This window comes from Grampus griseus (assembly GCF_964374135.1).
Source record: "Grampus griseus genome assembly, chromosome: 11".
Classification (NCBI taxonomy): Eukaryota; Metazoa; Chordata; class Mammalia; order Artiodactyla; family Delphinidae; genus Grampus; species Grampus griseus.
Window position 1 is genome coordinate 64,620,912 of NC_139005.1, and position 19,136 is coordinate 64,640,047.

Consider the following 19,136-nt stretch of genomic DNA (forward strand, 5'->3'; position numbering starts at 1 on the left):
GGGCAGTGGCTAAGAGTGGGAGCTCTGGCTTCAGACACACCTGTTTCAAATCCCAGCCCTGCCGATATCAGCTGCGTGATTTTTCTGCAAGTTCCTTTAAACTCTCAGGCATTGTGAAATGTGGGGTGTGTGTGTGTGTGTGTGTGTGTGTGTATACACTCAATAAGTATGGGCCGCTATTTTATGGCAGCATAATTTACTCTTATCTTTGTAAATTTTCTTTAGTAGCAGAAATTCCTAATATACGTGGAAGGTAAATACAGAATCTGGTGGCTATTTGCTTCCTTGCAGGCACACGTGGAACGTGGCCTCACTGGCCTTCCTTCTTCTGGTAGTGAATAGAGGCAGTGCACAGAGGGAGGGCCACCTAAGGCAAAGAGGTCACCCATTCTTTCTCGATGAACGTACTCACACAAAGCGATTCCTGGGCTCTATTCATATAAACCGGGAGCAAAGAAGAGAGAGGTTTTGTGGTCTGTTTCCCAGGAGAGTCACATTTGTCTAAATGGTCCCCATCTGGAATAGGCTGAAGAGCCAAGTAATGGGACTGTATCAATCTCTTTAGAAAGAAAGGACATAGAAGGAGTGTGAAAGAACAAGGCCTTGCCTGGGAAAATAAATGCAGGTAGAAATCAGGTCATACAGCAGCTGAGCAAGGAAGACATTTTAGTTAAAAAGGACAAGGGAAATAAAACCTTTATTATAGTAAAATAACTGAACCCTACAACATTGCTTGATTTGTTTGATTTGATTATGACTCAGGGATGCATGGCTGATTGAATAAATCTACATCCTAATTTTGTTTCATGTGCTTGATGCTATTATTTAAAAAAATATCTATTTGCTGTCACCTTTGACTTTTAGTTCAACAGTGATTTATTAATTTACTGGTCAAATTTTATTACAAAAACTTAAAGTAATTTCCTCCCACCTTCTCTTATTTTATTGAAATAAGTATAGTTGGAATTGACTAAGAGGCCTCTCACTGTTTGGAAATAATTTTGTTACATGGAACTTTCTATTATAAAGTTGTTTTTGGTAGTATGATTTGTACTGACTTCCACATGACCTTGGCTGACTTATTTTAGGACAATAAGCCTGGTGTCACTTGTTTTCTTGGGGCTCCTTATAGTGCCAGCAGTTCATCGACTACAAATCGACCACATACCTTAGCTCAGAAATCATTGTGGATTAAAGAAATGGAAAGTCATATAGTGGAAAGAGTCATATAGAAATGGGTTAAAATGTTGGCCCTCTTTCTTATTACGTAAAGTACCTCGGGACAAATCTTAACCACTTGGGAGTCTCAACTTTATCTTTTTAAAACGGGTGTAATACTATCTACTTCATAGATGGTTGAGTATATGCAGCACACTAGTCATATGGTAGGTGCTCAGTAAATGTTTATTTTATTATTAACTCCACTTCCCAAACCTGCTTAAAGCAGACAATTCACAGTGATTTACAGCTCTCCTCTTCCTTCTTCCAGTTTTGATTAGTTATGAAAAACTCATCAGTCATCAGTGTAACCATTTAAAACCACTCATTTGGCTGGTTATTTAAGAATTGTGCTTACAACATTTAATGGAGTATAATCTGTAAAAATACTGAATCACTATGCTGTACACCAGAAGCTAATATAATATTATAAATTAACTATACTTCAATTAAAAAATTAAATATATGAATAATATTTTAAAAAATAAAAGAAATGAGAATTGAAAAAAAAAGAATGGTGGTTCATTTCCGTGAGGCATCCCTTATCTAAACAATTCAGCAGCCAATGTTAATGAAGCACCTAATATCTGGGACATTGTGTTAAGAAACAGGGATGATGGTGCTAAAATAAATATATATAAGATAACAATAGAATCTACCTTATGGAATTGTCACTAGGATTAGATGAGTTAATGACAGTGGCTGGGCCATAGTTAACACTCAAAAATACTAGTTTTTGTTATTGTTCTTATTTTCTCTGTAAGGCATTTAATGAATTACTTGCAGTTCATTGTGGTAAATCCTCCAATAAAGGTTTGTACAGATTGCTATATATAGGGAGTGTGGTACATAAAAGATTGCACTGAAAAGATTGCACTAAATTGAGTCTTGAGTGATGAGAAAAAAATCTTTTAGTTTTCTAGGCAGAAGAGAGATGCAATGCTCAGGGAAAGTGGCTAGAAGTTTGGAAAGGTTGAGGGGAGAAATTATGGACTCTAGGGCACTGTTGTCTGAAAGAAAGAAATCTGAATGAGTTGATGCATCATTTATATAAATTGTTTCATTTCTTCACCTTTACTCAACAATTAATTGAGTGTCTGCTATGTGCTAGGCATTGAAACACAACCATTAACAAGATATTCATGGTCTTCCGGAGTGAAACTTAAAGTCAAATGGATAACATATACATTAGATAAACTATGAGCGAGGAAGCAGAGCACTAAAGGAACATATGTGATTATTTCTATTTTAGAGAAGAGGCAAGAAGTCAGGAATCCTGACTTCTATGTTAATTTTGACAACATGGAATTCTCACATTTTAAAGCAAGTTCAGAAAAGAACTATGTATTTTATCTATTTTTACTAGCTAGATTTGAATGTTGCTATTACTATTTTATTATCCATTATTTATTATTTTAATTTCTTTTATTATATTATAGTTATACTATTATATATTTAAATTATTGTATGTATTATTTATTAGCATTTTATTATTATTTATGGAAGCTATTTTTGAGAAAAGATTTTAGGAATATTGAAAAATATATGTACATATTTATATTAAGGGTATTGAAATATTTATTATATATAATATGTATTTATTTTATCTTCATATCAAAATATTTTGATAATACACCCAAATTGATTTTTCCTTGAGATTATGAATAATGATTTTGTTTTAATTTTTGTATTCAGAGGTATTTTAAGATACTTTCTTATGGGGTAATCTTTCATGAAGGAAATTACACTTTGAAGAAACCAACATTCAAAACCTGATATGTTAATAATAAAATGTGAAACACTCGATATAATGGTTTCTTATTCAAGACACACCTAAAGTCTCATGGCTTTTAACTTTAAGCACTAACAAAAGAAGCTTTTGATTACTCTCTCTATCCTGTAATAGAAAATGTTATCCAGCTCATACTTCACTATTTTATAAAAAAATTCTTAGACTCACAGACTCTTCTATCAAGTAGCAAATATTAAAGAAAGGGAGACTTACTTCCTCTTTAATTGTTTTTTCAGAATATCTCACTTTACCCGGAAATTTAGGCTTCTGTCTCCCTTTTATTGTACTAAGTGATAACAGAAAGTTTAAAATTTTGCATCCAGTCATTTGCCTGGCATTTATTTATTTCTGTGATGTGAAAGGTACTGTGTGTAAAATAGGGGAGAAAGACTGGATTCGATCCCTCCATAGGTCAGATAGAACATTCTTACGACAGCTGTAACAAATATAGGTGGTTTTGAATATGACAAGATTGCTGATTTTTTAAAAAACTGAAATTAGTAGTTTATATTAAATAGCATTTACTTCTTCACTTGAAAGAATGGCAGAGCACAAAGGAAAGTGTTATGTTCCTGAAAGCTGTCCGTGTATCTGGAAAGATTGGGAGTACCTCTCAGGAGAAGTGATTGCTACACCATGTTATACCTGGTAATGAGATCTGTTTATTTCACAATTTTCCTAAGAAATTGTATTAGTTTCAGTCATCTTGTATTTACTTAATGTGACTGATTTCAGCAAAAAAGCAAACCAAGTCTGAGTAAATAAGATTTTAAAGGCTTTCAGGAGTTGGTTGGGAGCTACTACCTTCAGGGAGATCATTATTTTTACTCCTATTTGTTCAACCCAGGAGAAAAAAATGAACTATGACAATTTGAAAATTTAATAGGAAAAACATATCTCAAGTTTATAAGAAAGTGGTAAGTGTTGCAAAGAGAAGGTCACATTTGATGGAAAGTTTTCTGTTTGGAAATAAGCCATAAAATAAAATTGAAATACAGTTTCCTTGAAATGTGGATAAAAATTCTAAGTTCATGAACAAGTCCTGTCTAAGGTATTTAAATGGACTCCAGTAGATGAGATGGCATTGTGGTCTTTTAGCCACCAGCAGGCGTATGTTTAATTTTTCATTCCATCACCTGTTTTCTGTGTGACCCAGGCACAATTTCCAGGATTGGCTGTGATGTCTGATAATTTATTTAGACAAAGTGGTAAATATATGCCTTATCTATCATTGTAATAAAATGTTATCAGAACGAATTGGCCATATTTATAAGGGCTATTGGCTCAGTGAATGCTTTTGAATACAAACCTTCCAATATTTATGCTGCTTGAAAAATACTAATTAGAGCCAGGTTTCTTAGAAAGGTAACAGTGTTTGTATTATTTTCTAATAGTGTTTGTCGACGAGGAATGTTCAACTGCACATATTATCCATGCCCAGCAGTGTGCACAATATATGGGGACCGTCATTATCATTCTTTTGATGGACTGGAATATGATTATATCAGTGATTGCCAGGTATTTTTGATAAAGGTATGTCACAATTACTTCCTTTTACTTACAATTATGTAAATACAGTGTAAAAAACAAGTATGGTGGACCATGGCATATCAAATCCATGTATCATTAGTAAAACCTATAAAAGTTATAGCAATTTAAAATTAATTTCCTTGACTCACTGTAAAGTTTTATTATGTATAAGTAATGGGCTAATTCGTAAACTTTCTATGCCTCTGTTTTCTCATTTGTAAAATGAGGATAATAATTGTACCTATCTCCTGGGGTAGTTCTTAGGATTGAATGAAATAAATATATGTAAAACTCTCAGAGAGTGCTTGCTATTTAGTAACTGCTTAATAAATGTCAGCCATTTTTATTTTTATTGGTTTAGTTTGGTGAATACAGATATCAGACATTAAATCATGTTTTGGACCACGTATTGTTTATAGTTGTAGCAATCAAAACGACATGGTTCTCAATTCTAGACATGCTATTTTGATGGTATGCTTTGGTAAACCCTGGGCTCTGTATGTCTGATAAAATCCTTAAAATTTCTCATATCTTTAATGCATTCAGATTTTCTGTAACCCTAAATTTTATTTAGATATCATTGATCCCAGAATTAAATTTCTAAATGAAAAATGTAAGCTTTAGGAAGAAGTTGCACAAAAATAAGCAAAATAACATCTTTTTCTCCAGCAAGGTAACGTGATTATCTTGAATTTGTGTTTTTTTCTGGGTAAGGCTTTTATGTTTTTAGAGCTTCATGTATGATCCTGTTCTTTAAGCATATATCAAGAAAGTAGACATATTCCCATTTTGTATTAGTTATATTAAATAAAAAACAAACAGTAAAATCTATAGCCTCAATGGAAACCACTGAGTTTCCCTTTCAGTGCTATTTTTAGCCTTCTTTATGAACAATTTTAAGTTTCTTAAAGAATAAATCCCTGGGAATGGATTTGGCAGTGAGATAATTATAGAAGATGACAAGTTGCCTATAGGGGTTGCCTATAGTGTGTGTGTTTGTGTGTGTGTGTGTGTGTGTGTGTGTGTGTGGTTTTGATACTATTTGGAGCATAGGAAAAGCACAGTGTTACATATACATTCTATGAGTATTTGTCCTCTTAGAACAAGGCTTATTTAGCAAACAATTTTACATGAGAATTTTCTTGTTCCCTGAAGTTTAGGTTGTAAATTGAGAAGCTTGGAAAAGTAAATAACAATTTAGAGATTTGAATACATAAACAGATACTTTTTTTCTCAAAATGCATCAGACTGATTTTATACCAAATCCTTACTTCTCTTGATATTTAGGTGTCTCTGACATTCCTTAAGATCCCTCTTCCTTTGACTTTCTAGATATTATGCTGTTGGAACCCTTCAGTGTCTCTTCTGGTTTCTCCATTGTCTCTTTGTTGCCTTTTCTTTTAGCATAAGTCCCAGACCATAGGTGACTGAGTTGGCTTCTTCAGGGCAAGGACCAAACCTTAGTCACCATTGTTTTACCAGTGTAGAGCATTGTGCTGGGAACATAGTTGTCCACTGAATATTGACTGAACTGGATGTCTGTTCTTGGTTCTCTGCCCTTTTCTCCTAATGCTTGGTATGATCATCCCTCTCTACCATCTCAACCTCATCTACAAGCTGATGAGTTCCAAATTGACATGGACAGCTCTGACCTTCAACTTCTAGGCTCTTCTGACTCAAGTTCATCCCTATAATAATACACTTTTTTCATTCTGTTAATCTTTCTAAGACTCACATTGCTATCATGTCATTGCTTTCTAAGAACTACGGTTGACTCCCAATTACCAGCTTCCATAAAATCAAACTTCCCTTGAGAGCCTTTGATAATCTTTCAAGGGTCTCAGTTAGCTCCACCCCTCCTTTATGTCTTTTCTCAGGGTATTTTCCTGTACCTGATTGCCTCTACTCCCTCAAAATAACTTTTCTAGTTCACATTTATCTGTTCTGTTCTTCCACATCCTATTGTATTTAATAGTCATCATGTCAAAAGTAAGCAGCCCATTATATTCTGATTATTTTATGTGTGCTCAATTAGATTGTGTATCATTTTATATCAGAGCTCTACGTTATACTGCTTTTGGGTTCCTCATAAGGGCTAACACAATTATGGTTGTACTATAAGAGCTGAAAAATTACTTGCTCAGTTTTTTAACCATTTTTTTAGAGGGTAGAAATCACAAGCTTACACTTAATTAGTAATCTTTGTTATAAACTCATATACATGCCTTTAACATGAAGTATGTAGAACAGTGCTTCTTAAACTTTAGTATGTATGCACATCACCTGGAAATCTTGTTACAATATAGATTCTGATTTTATGTGTTTGGAGCAGTATCTTGGATTCCGCAATTTTTAATAAACTACCCTGATGTTTCATGTCCATAGTCCACTCTTTGAATAGCAAGGATGTAAAGCATTTTCTTCTTTAAAAAATGAATTTTAACTATTTTTGAAATTCTCTTCTTCTGAATAGTAAACTTTGTCACATCTAGAAAAAACAAAGTATCATTGACAATATTGTATCAAACATGACATGTTCCCATTGGATATGTCATTGAGTTTAATTAATGATGCTTTTTATGCTTTCATTTTAAGTAGCAAAACAAAAATTCTGCCAAACTTTGTTTTCATTTTGTTTAGGGAAAAAATTATTTACAAGTATTTACTAAAAACATTTTAAACCTTGTTCATGTATCACCATCTTTGCAAACATTTTCCAATGTGTGACAATGGTCTTTGCTCATGCATTATCATTTCATTCATTTAATAAACAATTTTTAGGGCCTATTAAGTGTAAACTGTGTTAACAAAAACACGCCTTCTCTATTTATTAAGATAGAATTTTGCAAGAAAATTCTGAAGTTTTGAAACAAGGATCAGGACCTACATTTCTGTTTTCCTCCCCCCAGTCATTTTGCAAAATGGTGGGCATTTGGTGAACTCTTAACAACTGCTTATTTGATCTACCTGGCTTTTCCTTAACTCCTCATTTGTCTTTGCAGTAGAGAAATCATAGTATTTACCACTGAATTTTCAAACAATTATTGTTTTTTTTTAATTGAAGCATAGTTAATTTACAATGTTGTGTTAGCTTCAAGTGTACAGAAAAGTGATTGTGCAGAAAGTAGAATATTTGTCTCAACTCTGATTCCTGACAAAATGAAAGTATCTTCTTCTGTTTGATCCTGAATGATGGTAGCAGTCTTTTTTTATTGGTGCTGCAATATAACAGTGCCATTTTATTTAGCAGGCAAGAGCCATTAAGGTTTGGCGTTTAGATTTTATAAACCTGATTTCCTATCATCACTTTAATTTTCTACTATATCCTTCTGTAAAAATGCATACATAATGTTCAGTCTCAGATTTTAATGAGACATGCAAACCTGTATATGAGAAGACATGTTATAGGAAATGTTATTCCAACATTTGAGTACCTAATTAAATATCTGGGTTAAGATCTGTCATTAGGGTTCATGTGGTAAAAATAAGATATAAAGAATATTAAAAGTCTAAAGCTTCAAGTTTTAGAATTGTATACGCCTTTTTTTTTTTAACACCTTTATTGGAGTAAAATTGCTTTACAATGGTGTATTAGTTTCTGCTGTATAACAAAGTGAATCAGCTATACATATACATATATCCCCATATCTCCTCCCTCTTTCATCTCCCTCCCACCCTCCCTATCCCACCCTGCTAGGTGGTCACGAAGCACGGAGCTGATCTCCCTGTGCTATGCAGCTGCTTCCCACTAGCTATCTATTTTACATTTGGTAGTGTATATAAGTCCATGCCACTCTCTCACTTTGTCCCAGCTTACCCTTCCCCCTCCCCGTGTCCTCAAGTCCATTCTCTATGTCTGCATCTTTATTCCTGTCCTGCCCCTAGGTTCTTCAGAACCATATATTTTTTTTTTTTTAGATTCCATATATATGTGTTAGCATACGGTATTTGTTTTTCTCTTTCTGACTTACTTCACTCTGTATGACAGACTCTAGGTCCATCCACCTCACTACAGATAACTCAATTTCATTTCTTTTTTATGGCTGAGTAATATTCCATTGTATATATATGTGCCACATCTTCTTTATCCATTCATCTGTCGATGGACACTTAGTTTGCTTCCATGTCCTTGCTATTGTAAATAGAGCTGCAATGAACGTTGTGGTACATGACTCTTTTTGAATTATGGTTTTCTCAGGGTATATGCCCAGTAGTGGGATTGCTGGGTTGTATGGTAGTTCTATTTTTAGTTTTTTAAGGAAACTCCATACTGTTCTCTATAGTGGCTGTATCAATTTACATCCCCACCAACAGTGCAAGAGGGTTCCCTTTTCTCCACACCCTCTCCAGCATGACCAACATATACTTGATAAGCCAAGAAATATTTTATTTGACCATGGAGTAATTATTTCATACCAAAGACAAATTAGTGATTAACCAATGAAACCTAATAGTCATGGTTTTGAAATATTATCATTCCAAATAGTAAATTTCTCAACACTTGGAGATTTTCTGCTGCAATTTTAATTAATTAATTTATTTTTTAAGAATCAGCATTTCCTTTGAGAAGGATAGAATGGCTGCCAGCACCATTCATTTACTTGCTGCTTTTTCATAGACAAGAATCACTTCTGTGAATATCATATTTAATTCCTTCTTCCTTGTCAAGCAGCTCTCTTTCCTCCCTGTCTTGATTACAAATTCCAGACTTTGTCATTTGTAACGCATTTTTATCTGGTAAAACTTATCATTTATTTTTTTGGGCCCTGTGAAGGATCTAGTAAACAAATTCATAAAAATTTTCCTTTTATTTGCCAATGAGACTTTAAAAAATTAATACTCAGCTTTATCTTGAAAGTATAATGTCACTAGACTCTGACATATTGAAGGAATTGTAAAGTTTTTTTTTTTTCTTTTTAATCTCTGGATTGTGGAGCTTTTTTGTTTTTTAATGTGGACCATTTTTAAAGTCTTCACTGAATTTGTTACAATATCACTTCTGTTTTATGTTTTTTTTTGTCCACAAGGCATGTGTGGTCTTAGCTCCCTGACTAGGGATCAAACCTGCACCCTCTGCATTGAAAGGCAAAATCTTAACCACTGGACCACCAGGGGAAGTCCCTGGGTTGTGGAGTTTTAAATTTAATCTGATTCCAGCGAATACTTACCCTATCTTTGTTGATGTTTATCAAACTTTAAAAATTCGAGCTTCCCTGGTGGCGCATTCGTTGAGAGTCCACCTGCCGCTGCAGGGGACGCGGGTTCGTGCCCCGGTCCGGGAGAATCCCACATGCCGCGGAGCGGCTGGGCCCGTGTGCCATGGCCGCTGGGCCTGCGCGTCCGGCGCCTGTGCTCCGCAACGGGAGAGGCCCCAGCAGTGAGAGGCACGCGTACCGCAAAAAAAAAAAAAAAAGAACTTTAAAAATTCAAGTTCTCTGATATTTTATTCATTTTGGAGGCTGTTTATGCTATACTTTAAATAGCACAAGGAATATAGCACATTATTTTTTAAGTGTGTTGAAGCAAATCTAGGATAAAGTTCATAATTGTATTTCCTGAGGTAAGACTTTTTTAAGAGTAAAAAGAGTTGAGAAACCAAACAGCAACTTGACTTGCTATAAGCTCAAAGAAAGAGAGGACACTGAATGTTTTCAGCAAAAGTGGGAAATTTAATATTCCAACTCCTGGATTTCAGAGCCAAACTCTACCTCCATTATCTATGACAGGCCCCTGTCACTGCTAGGTTTCTTCCTGTAACTTGTTCTAGATTAGGTTTTTCAACATTCTGTTCAGTTGATAGCTCAAATGTTTGGTGCTCTCCTTAAGTCTCTGAAAACCCTTCTAATTTCATCGCTCTCAAATTTTTATACCTTGTATCATATCATCATTTTTCATGTCAATATTTCTTGTGTGATTTCTATGTGTCAGGCCCTATACTGAGAAGTGGAGGTACAGAATGTGCAAACATAGATATCAGTTTAGGGTCCTTTGAAACTTAGGCTGGTGGTGGAGAGTTATTAATCACCAAATCACAAAATTCATATAAAATTGCCATTGTAAAAGTTAATGATGACCTATGCAAAATCCAATTAAACCTTTTAAATTTTTATCTTCCTTTTTTGAAGTGGTTCTTGCTTTGTCTTCTCTGAGGTAATTCTACTGCTTCTGCTGGTCTTTGACCACTCCTCAGTCTCCTCTGGTGGCTTCTTTCTCCAGGAGTTTCTTAGAACACTGGGACTCACAAGTTCCATATTTTCATGCCTGTCTCCTCTATAAAACTCTTAGTTGCTTGTAATCTCATAATATCTTGAAGGATAAACCCTGTATGCATTTATGTATGTACGTAGCTATGTATTTATCCATCCATCCATCCATCTGTCCATCCATCCACAGGAAGTGAAAACAGAGAGGAAAAGAAGTCAAAGGAAATCATTACACCCTATTTAGGCAAATGTAAAGATCTAGGTAGAGCCAGATAGAGCTTTCTCTGTCAAATAAGAGTAAAATGCAAATTAATGGCATAGTAATTATACAATGATGTGGCACTTCAGGAAAAAAAGAAAGAGAGATAGAGAAGAAAGAAGGAAAGAAAGAAGTAACATGTAAAAATTAGATGAAGATTTCACTCTGAATAAAATTTACTCCCCATAAAATAAAAATATTTTCTGCCTTCCAGAAGTTATGAAAGAGATGATGGAATTAACTAATAAGAATTTAAATGTATGTTAAGGGAATAAAAGTAAGTGAAAAAGGAAATGGTAAAATTAAGGAACAAATTAAAGCCCAAGATACATTATAGAGTTGAGATAATAAGCATTTCTTTTAAAAAATGATAAGTATACCATCTTTTGTTTACATTCCATTCCTTTTGGTTCAAATGTGGGAGATAATCTAATTGTCTAGAGTTGTCTTTTTTTTTTTTGCCTGCATTAAAAAGTCCCTTGGCCCATCAAAGAATGTGCTGCTTTGGGGCCAGTCAGCTGTGGAACATAAACCATGGCTGCCTGAGGCTACTGTATCAGCAGGGACTTTCTGTGGGATGGTTACTGTTAAAAGGGGCTGAGACTATGACAGGTCTTAGACTGACATAGCAAGTAAAATAATATACCACCTTGAGAGGTGCTGACATTTTATGTTTTGGAATCACTTGGGAGAATATTCTCTATCAGTGTTTTCAGTACCTGAGCATAAAGGGTTTGAGGAATCTATGTGGCACATTGCTGTTGACCTTTTTCCTCTAGCTTTGTGTTACTTACTGTGTTGCTTAGCAACTCTGTAGCATTATCTCCAAACCTAATATTAACTTGAAATATATATTAGAAACGGAAATTGGGGAAATGTGACTCTTAGGACTTGATAGTTTCAAGTTACTGTCAGCATAACATGATATTACCAGGCAGACGATACAATATAGAATATTTCTTGGCATTTCTGAACATGACATTACCAGGCAGACTATACAATATAGAATATTTCTTGGCATTTCTGAATTAATATAAAGACTAAAGCTAACATTGAGGCACTTTAATTAATAGTAATAGAAATGTAATGGCAATAGGAATCCTTTCAGCCAGCTTTTCACATCCCTTAATCTAAATAACTGTTTCCAAGAGGAAGACGAAAACAAAACCCTGAATTATATATATATTTCTTCTTTGAAAATTGTTCATAAAGGCAGAAAAGTGTGGCATTATTTTTTGAGTAATACAATGCCGTAATCATCTTGATGACCCTTATTATTCTCCTTTTCAAAGTTTAGGCAATGCTTTGGAAAACAATTGTTTAAGAAGAAGAAAAAGCTCTCGGTTCCTATGAAGTAAGGAAAATTGGGTCACAGAGGAACAAATTAATTACTCTGTCAACAATATTCATTGAAAACCTATCCTCTAGGCACTGTGTTATAGTGATTACTAATAAGACAGGAAGAATTTGGCCAAACCAAGAATTATATTGAGCTAGTGTTCATATTGTTGGTGGTATAAAAAACTAAGTATGGAGAATTTACATCAAGACCTATATGATTTCCAAACATTTAAGGACTCTTCTCACTTTGAAAATAAGCACTGCCCCATATATCTAAAAATGAAAAGGATTCAGGAAATGTATGTGAGCCTTTGAAAATTGGAATTTGAGTTCAAAGAGAATTGTCCCTTTCCTTTTGATGAAATTCCCACCTTCCACTAGGTAGTGGAAGGACTCAGGGCAGTGTGGCTTTAACTTTTGGGGTGAAAAGGACCACTTCAAAAGTTTGATGAAAATCATAGACTTTCTTCCTAGAAAAATACAGATACTCAAAAACAGCATTTTACAATGAAATTCCAGAGTCTGTAGAACTATTGAAGCCCATCTATTAAACTGGAATAAAAGTTAAAAACCCTGTTTCCAGACAGAGAGTTCTCAGTGGATAGAGAGAGGAGTGGCTGAAGGAAGGTGAGGGTGAGGTAACTGGTGAAAAGGTTAGATTGAGAGTGTGTGGGACTAAATAATAATCCTGGAACTAAGGATTTCCTATAACCTACAACTGAATTTTCTCCTCAACCGTTACTAAACTCTTCCTAATTGCTCTGCAAGTGGCATTAAAAAAGAGGGTTTTGAACTCTGTCTCTGCCCTTATTTAGCTAAGTGACTTTGGACATTCATTTAATCCTTCTTAACCTCTGTTTCTTGATCTGTAAAATGGAGATAATACATAATTCAAGAATTATCATAAGAATTAAATGAGACAATGCATGTAAAGTTGGAAGGAAGCCCTCAAATGATATGCATCATTTTATTTACTAATACAGTGTCAAAGTTTTATATTTATTGCAATTTTATCTTGTAGGCAAATAATTATTTAGCCAGAAAACTGGCTTAAAATAAAACAAAAGATGTTGTCTAAAATGAAAATATTTCTTTTAAAATTCCCCTACATGACATGTCTTGTTGGGTATTTGATAAGAAGAAACTGGTTGATAAATTTGAGCTGTAATAATAAAATGGAAAAAAATCCTTGTTGGAAACACATTTTAACAGGAGCTATTATAGATAAATGTTTAAAGATTGAGCTATCTTGGTATACTTTTATTAAATTCTTCACATTATTAGATCAAAATGATTTTTATTTTAGAGGTAAGTTGTATTTCAATTTCAATACAATTCATTGTAAATCTTGGACTTCTTTAAGATTTGTTAATGAAAAATAAGTAAAAGTTATATATAATATACATTTGTATTAATATAATATTTTTGACATTTCAGAGTACAGATGATTCAGATATATCTGTCATTAGCCAGAACAAGAAATGCTTTGACAACGATATTGTTTGTTCTAAAAGTGTTTTGATTTCAGTTGGGGACACTGACATTTACCTGCATGATACTCCTTACAAACAGGTTAGTGAATTATTTCTTGTAAATCATTTTAACTTGTCCTGAGGATACTGAAAATAAAATAGAAACTTTGTGGGGGTACTTTTCTTTATGAGTGGTTACTAGGTTTGAATTTTTTTCTTTGTCATTTTATGTAGCTTCAGTAAATCATACTTGATTTGTCTCTTTTGTTTATACTCCACTTCTCCATTTGCTGATTCTTTCCTTGTCACCTGTTGCCTGGAGTACTTCAACATTCTCCAAGCTAGACACCTGGCCTCCTGTCTTAGTTTTTCCCCTCTGATCCATCCTGCCACAGTGCAGCCAGAGTGGTTTTCCTAAAATGGAAATGTAATCTCCTGACACCCTAGTGCTTCAAAACTTTCAAGTGACCTCCCATTGCCCTTACATGGCCTCACCAATCTGGCCATTGCTGCCTCTCCTGCTGTACCTCTCATCGCTTTCTGCTTCAAGCCCATGTTCCAGAAGTTGGAGCTTTTATCAGTTCTTCAAATGCTCTATATTCTTTCTCTCACCTCTGGTTCTTCATGAATGTCATTGCTCCTACCTGGATCAGCCTTTCCATTTAACTTATTCTTATGTGATAAGTCTCATCTTATCTCCTTCAAGGAGTTCCTCCTCTTGCCCTCAAGCTCCCTGTCAGGACATGCATCACACTTTAGTGAAATTACTTGTGTGGTGGTAGTGGTTCCCAACCTTTTTGGCACCAGGCACTGGTTTTGGCACCAGGGACTGGACAATTTTTCCATGGACCGGGGGGTTGGGTGATGGTTTAGGGATGATTCAAGTGCATTACATTTATTGTGCACTTTATTTCTATTATTATTACATTGTAATATATAATGAAATAATTATACAACTCACCATAATACAGAATCACTGGGAGTCCTGAGCTTGTTTTCACTTGCCACTCACTGATAGGGTTTTGATATGAGTCTGCAAGCAATTGATTTATTATGGTCTCTGCACAGTCAAACCTCTCTGCTAATGATAATCTGTATTTGCAGCCACTCCCCAGCGCTAGCATCACTGCCTCAGCTCCACCTCAGATCATCAGGCATTAGATTCTCATAAGGAGCAGGCAACCTAGATCTCTCACATGCGCAGTTCATAGTAGGGCTCACGCTTCTGAGAATCTAATGCTGCCGCTGATCTGACAGGAGGCGGAGCTCAGGTGATAATGCAAGTGATGGAGAGCGGCTGTAAATACAGATGAAGCTTCTCTCTCTCGCCCACTGCTCACCTCCTGCTGTGTGGCCTGGTTCCTAAGAGGCCACAGACCGGTACCAGTCCAAAGCCCGGGGGTTGGGGACCCCTGTGTGGTGGTCTGTGTCTTTTCTATTTGTCTGTGAGTTCTGTGAGAATTGAGACCGCTGTCTTATTTGTTCATTCTTGTAAACTTGGAGCCTGTGCAGTTTGAAAGAATGAATAAAATTCATTCATTCAATCATTTATTCATAATATCTACTTTGTACAAAGTTATGTATTAATTATTGGGACTACAACAGTGAAAAGACACTCACTGTGCTTGCTTTTAAGGAACTTATACTGAGGTGAGGGACACGTTTCAAGTAAATGAGGCTGTGCAGTGTGGTGTGCTATGGTAGGAGTGTGTTTAGGAAATCAGGAGAATCCCTAAGAAGAAGACCTAAACCAACCTGGGATGTTCAGGGTAGTTGTGAAGAGCATAGACTGGTGTCAGTTAGTACTCACTTAGAACCTCTGTTCTGTCACCTGCTAACTGTGTCACTTTGGGCAACTTTATTTAACCCCTCCAAGCTGCAGCTTTCCCGTTTGTAAATTTGGGATGATTATGGAATCTACTTCCTAAATTCACATGAGGATTAAATGAAAGAATGAATTTCGGGAAATGGCTCTCCTTCTCTCCTTCACCCTCCTTATTTTTGAAGGCTCAGAAGACATGCTTTGGGGGAAATGATTTGAACTGAGTCTTAAGGGATGAGTAGGTATTAGGCAGGTGAAGAGAGAGAGTAGAAAGGCAGTCAGTACAGAGGAACAGTCATGTTGAAAGGAGCAGAGTTCAAAGATAAAATGGCACGTTTGGAGGCTGCAAGCAGTTTAGTTTGGTTGATGTGGATGGGGATAGTGGAGGGAGGGTGAGGCAAAGAGATTCAGGGAGGAGCGTCCAGATTGACTTTCATGCAGGAAGCCTGGGGACAAAGGCAGTAGACAAGGAGGCTGTGTAATATAATATTTGAACTTACTCTACAAGGAAGAAATTTTGGAATTAAGTGACATGATGTGACATATGGACTTTATAAAGTGGCCTATTTTTGAGCTTTTAGACTAGCGTTTCTCAGTTTGGTTTGCAAAACTTCTGCATTAGAATCATCTAGAATATTTATTATAAGAGCTGGTTCCTGGATTCCACCTCAGGAATTAGAATGGCTGAAGTTGATGACAATCAATATTTCAATGGTTTCCCCAAATTCTGCACACTAAAGTTTGAGAATCGGTGCCCTAGACCTTAGCTCATGTCTCAGTAAGAAATGTTGAGACCAACCAGGCAGCAATCAAGATTTGAGCAAAACAGAGTTTGTACAAGTCGTGCTAACATCTTTTTGAAGTAATTACTGCAGTTTGGTGTAGCCATCAGCTGGATATTCATTTATAGGTGAAGGTTCTCTCTAAGAGAAAGGATGTGTTAACAAAAGAAAAACTGAAAATAGTAAATACTTTTATAAAGACTGTTTGACACATTTTTGAAGTGATAATTGCAGTTCTGTGTAATGTTCATCTTCCAATTTTCACCTGAATGCAGGTGCTGATGAATCTCCTTCATATATGTTGTGAAGTATAAAGTAAGATGAAGAAAAATCATGAAGATAGTTTGACCCTAACAAATCTCTGGCTAATATTTTTTCTTGAGCATCAAAATTGAAAATAAGTACCATTTGTTTTATGGCAGATGGATTGCTCATTCAGGGGAAGGAAAAAAACCTGTTATTTTTTTTCAATAAATGTACCACTCTAATTTTATCAAATATGTAGCATATAAACATTTTATGAGTTGAAGCTGTATTTTAAAAGTTTTAATTCTCTGCTTTTTATAACTTACTTTTCTAACATCACTAGAGTTTATTTAAAGTGCAGTAATTCTCCCCTGAAGTGGAGGTCCAATTCATAATACCTCAACCTTATAAGGAGAAACGTCTTTACTTCCTAATCTGAAAAGTAAGGAGTACACCATCTCCTTTTGACCATTGTTCTCTTGTAGCAAACTGCCTTGTCTAATAAAAATGAAGGATTTAGCTCTACAGGCAAATAGAGAGGATGTGCTTTTACATCAGGATAACTAATACAAAACCAACCAGAAGGAAGTCCAATAATCGTATCCAAAAATTTATTTTATGTTCCAGTGATATGTCAACCAGTCTGAGGGAAGTTTAATAGGAAAATACATGAAGAAGGTATTTCATGGATTGAAAAGGAGCTATAAGCTACAAACATTTCACTTACTTACTTTGATTATTGCTGTTCAGGCTGGAAGCTGAGAACTAAGAACAGGCCAGTGCAGGAAGGCGTTAAAAATATATGTTATCCTTGATCTAGAAGCTGCAGATACTGCCATGAACTTGACAAAGTGCATCCTTCTGGGAGCTAACGTTCATGTAGGGGGGAAGACAGATAATAATGCCAAAGACAAATCAGATAATAGAAAGGTCCTGAAAAGTGTAATCAAAATGGTAAAAATAGGTTCTATGGCAGAGGGTGATATGGGGGCCTGGCAGGCTACACATATTATGGACCTAGTGAAAAATGAAAATGTAGAGCCCTTGATCAAACAGGGAACATTTTTTTCCTTTGTTTTTTAGTCTTTCTTTACCTGCCATGGTGTTTTTTCTTTATCCTTTAATGCCTTGCTCACTTAGACACAGAGTACTTCCAGGTTGAGTGCAGACCCTCACAGGTACTGAGGGCATTGCCCTATAACTCCAACTTGGCGCTTGGAAGTAGAAGGAAATGAGGTTAGGTAGAGTCCATTAACAATTCATACTGTCCTATACAATATACCGAGCGCTTATAAGTATGACCTTGATCTAGGAGACTGAAAACTCCTTATGGATTTGACTGAGTTTATTTAATTTGCCCTATGAAATATTTATAAAATGGTACACTATAGTACAGTGTTTCCAAGCTATGCTTTTGTTCTTACTTGGGGGAGAAAAATAATCAAAGGAATTCATATCTCCTTCATAATTTTTATTTTGCTTCTGGTTAAATTTGTTTTATTTACTTTGATTTAACCATGTATTTTTAAAGTTTTTATGTGACTTAATTTCAATGTCAGATTCAGCATAATCTTTTATAGGGTATAGCCCTTGCCCATAAAGAACATTGCATATTCTCACTTTAGGTTAAAGGTACTCTAAATTTTCCCAGTGGGTTTCGTCTCTAGTTTCTCCCTGTTATACTTTCTAGCACACACATTATTTTCTTTTAATATACAAACATGGTCTGTCATTTTACTATTCAAAAGCCTTTATTGAGGACATTTTGCACATGGAATAACAGCCATTGATTGTGATGGGTAACTTGATGGCAAAGGGTCTCAGACTATGCTTGTCATGGAATCCATGCTGTAGCTCTCTGGTGCTCTCCTTAGTACTGAACAATCTTAAACTTCCTGCCCCTAAGCCTTTGTTCAAACTGATTCCCTTCTCTTGGGATGATTTCTTCCTCATTCTCTTTTCCAGCCCTTTATATCTTCCTATCATGGCTTCTTACATATCAGTATATATGTTCCACCTCTTGCAAAGAGCCTTCCTAAGTTCCTTTTATGGAAATTCATCTCCCTGTCCTCCTTAACACCTCTTTCTCTCTATAGACACACACACACAAACACACACACACACACACACACACACACACACTTTGTGCTTTTGTTTTTCAATTATTCAGGTAAAGTCATACATTTTTAGTACTCAATCATATTTATTCACCATCAATATAGAATTTCTGGGTCAGCAGGTATATCCTCCTAATGTACTCTATGTCCACGCCTTGTTTGTGCTCTTCTCTATAACTGAAATACCTTTTTCCCTTTGCTCATTTATCCATGTTGAGCCTATCTACCAGTGTGTATCTTGTTACCAATTTTATGATTTTCCTATTTTAGGCACTTGTTCTGTCTTTCACTACAAAATTCAGGAAAGACAGGGCTAAGCAGAAACACTAGTACGTAGATAATTATTGATGGATA

General features: G+C 35.3%; 1 protein-coding gene across 2 annotated transcripts in view; it reads left to right on the forward strand.

Annotated features, from left to right (window-relative positions):
- The window catches only part of OTOGL (otogelin like), a gene marked incomplete at both ends in the record, with an annotated part of 147,726 nt that overhangs the window by 58,302 nt on the left and 70,288 nt on the right, over positions 1-19,136 (forward strand). The window contains 3 exons of one of the 2 annotated variants that reach the window (XM_082665792.1): positions 3,551-3,658; positions 4,405-4,543; positions 13,781-13,915. In XM_082665792.1, coding sequence (XP_082521918.1) covers positions 3,551-3,658; positions 4,405-4,543; positions 13,781-13,915 — 382 coding nt within the window. The remainder of the gene's footprint in view (positions 1-3,550; positions 3,659-4,404; positions 4,544-13,780; positions 13,916-19,136) is intronic. The other variant, XM_082665793.1, reaches the window with a different exon arrangement.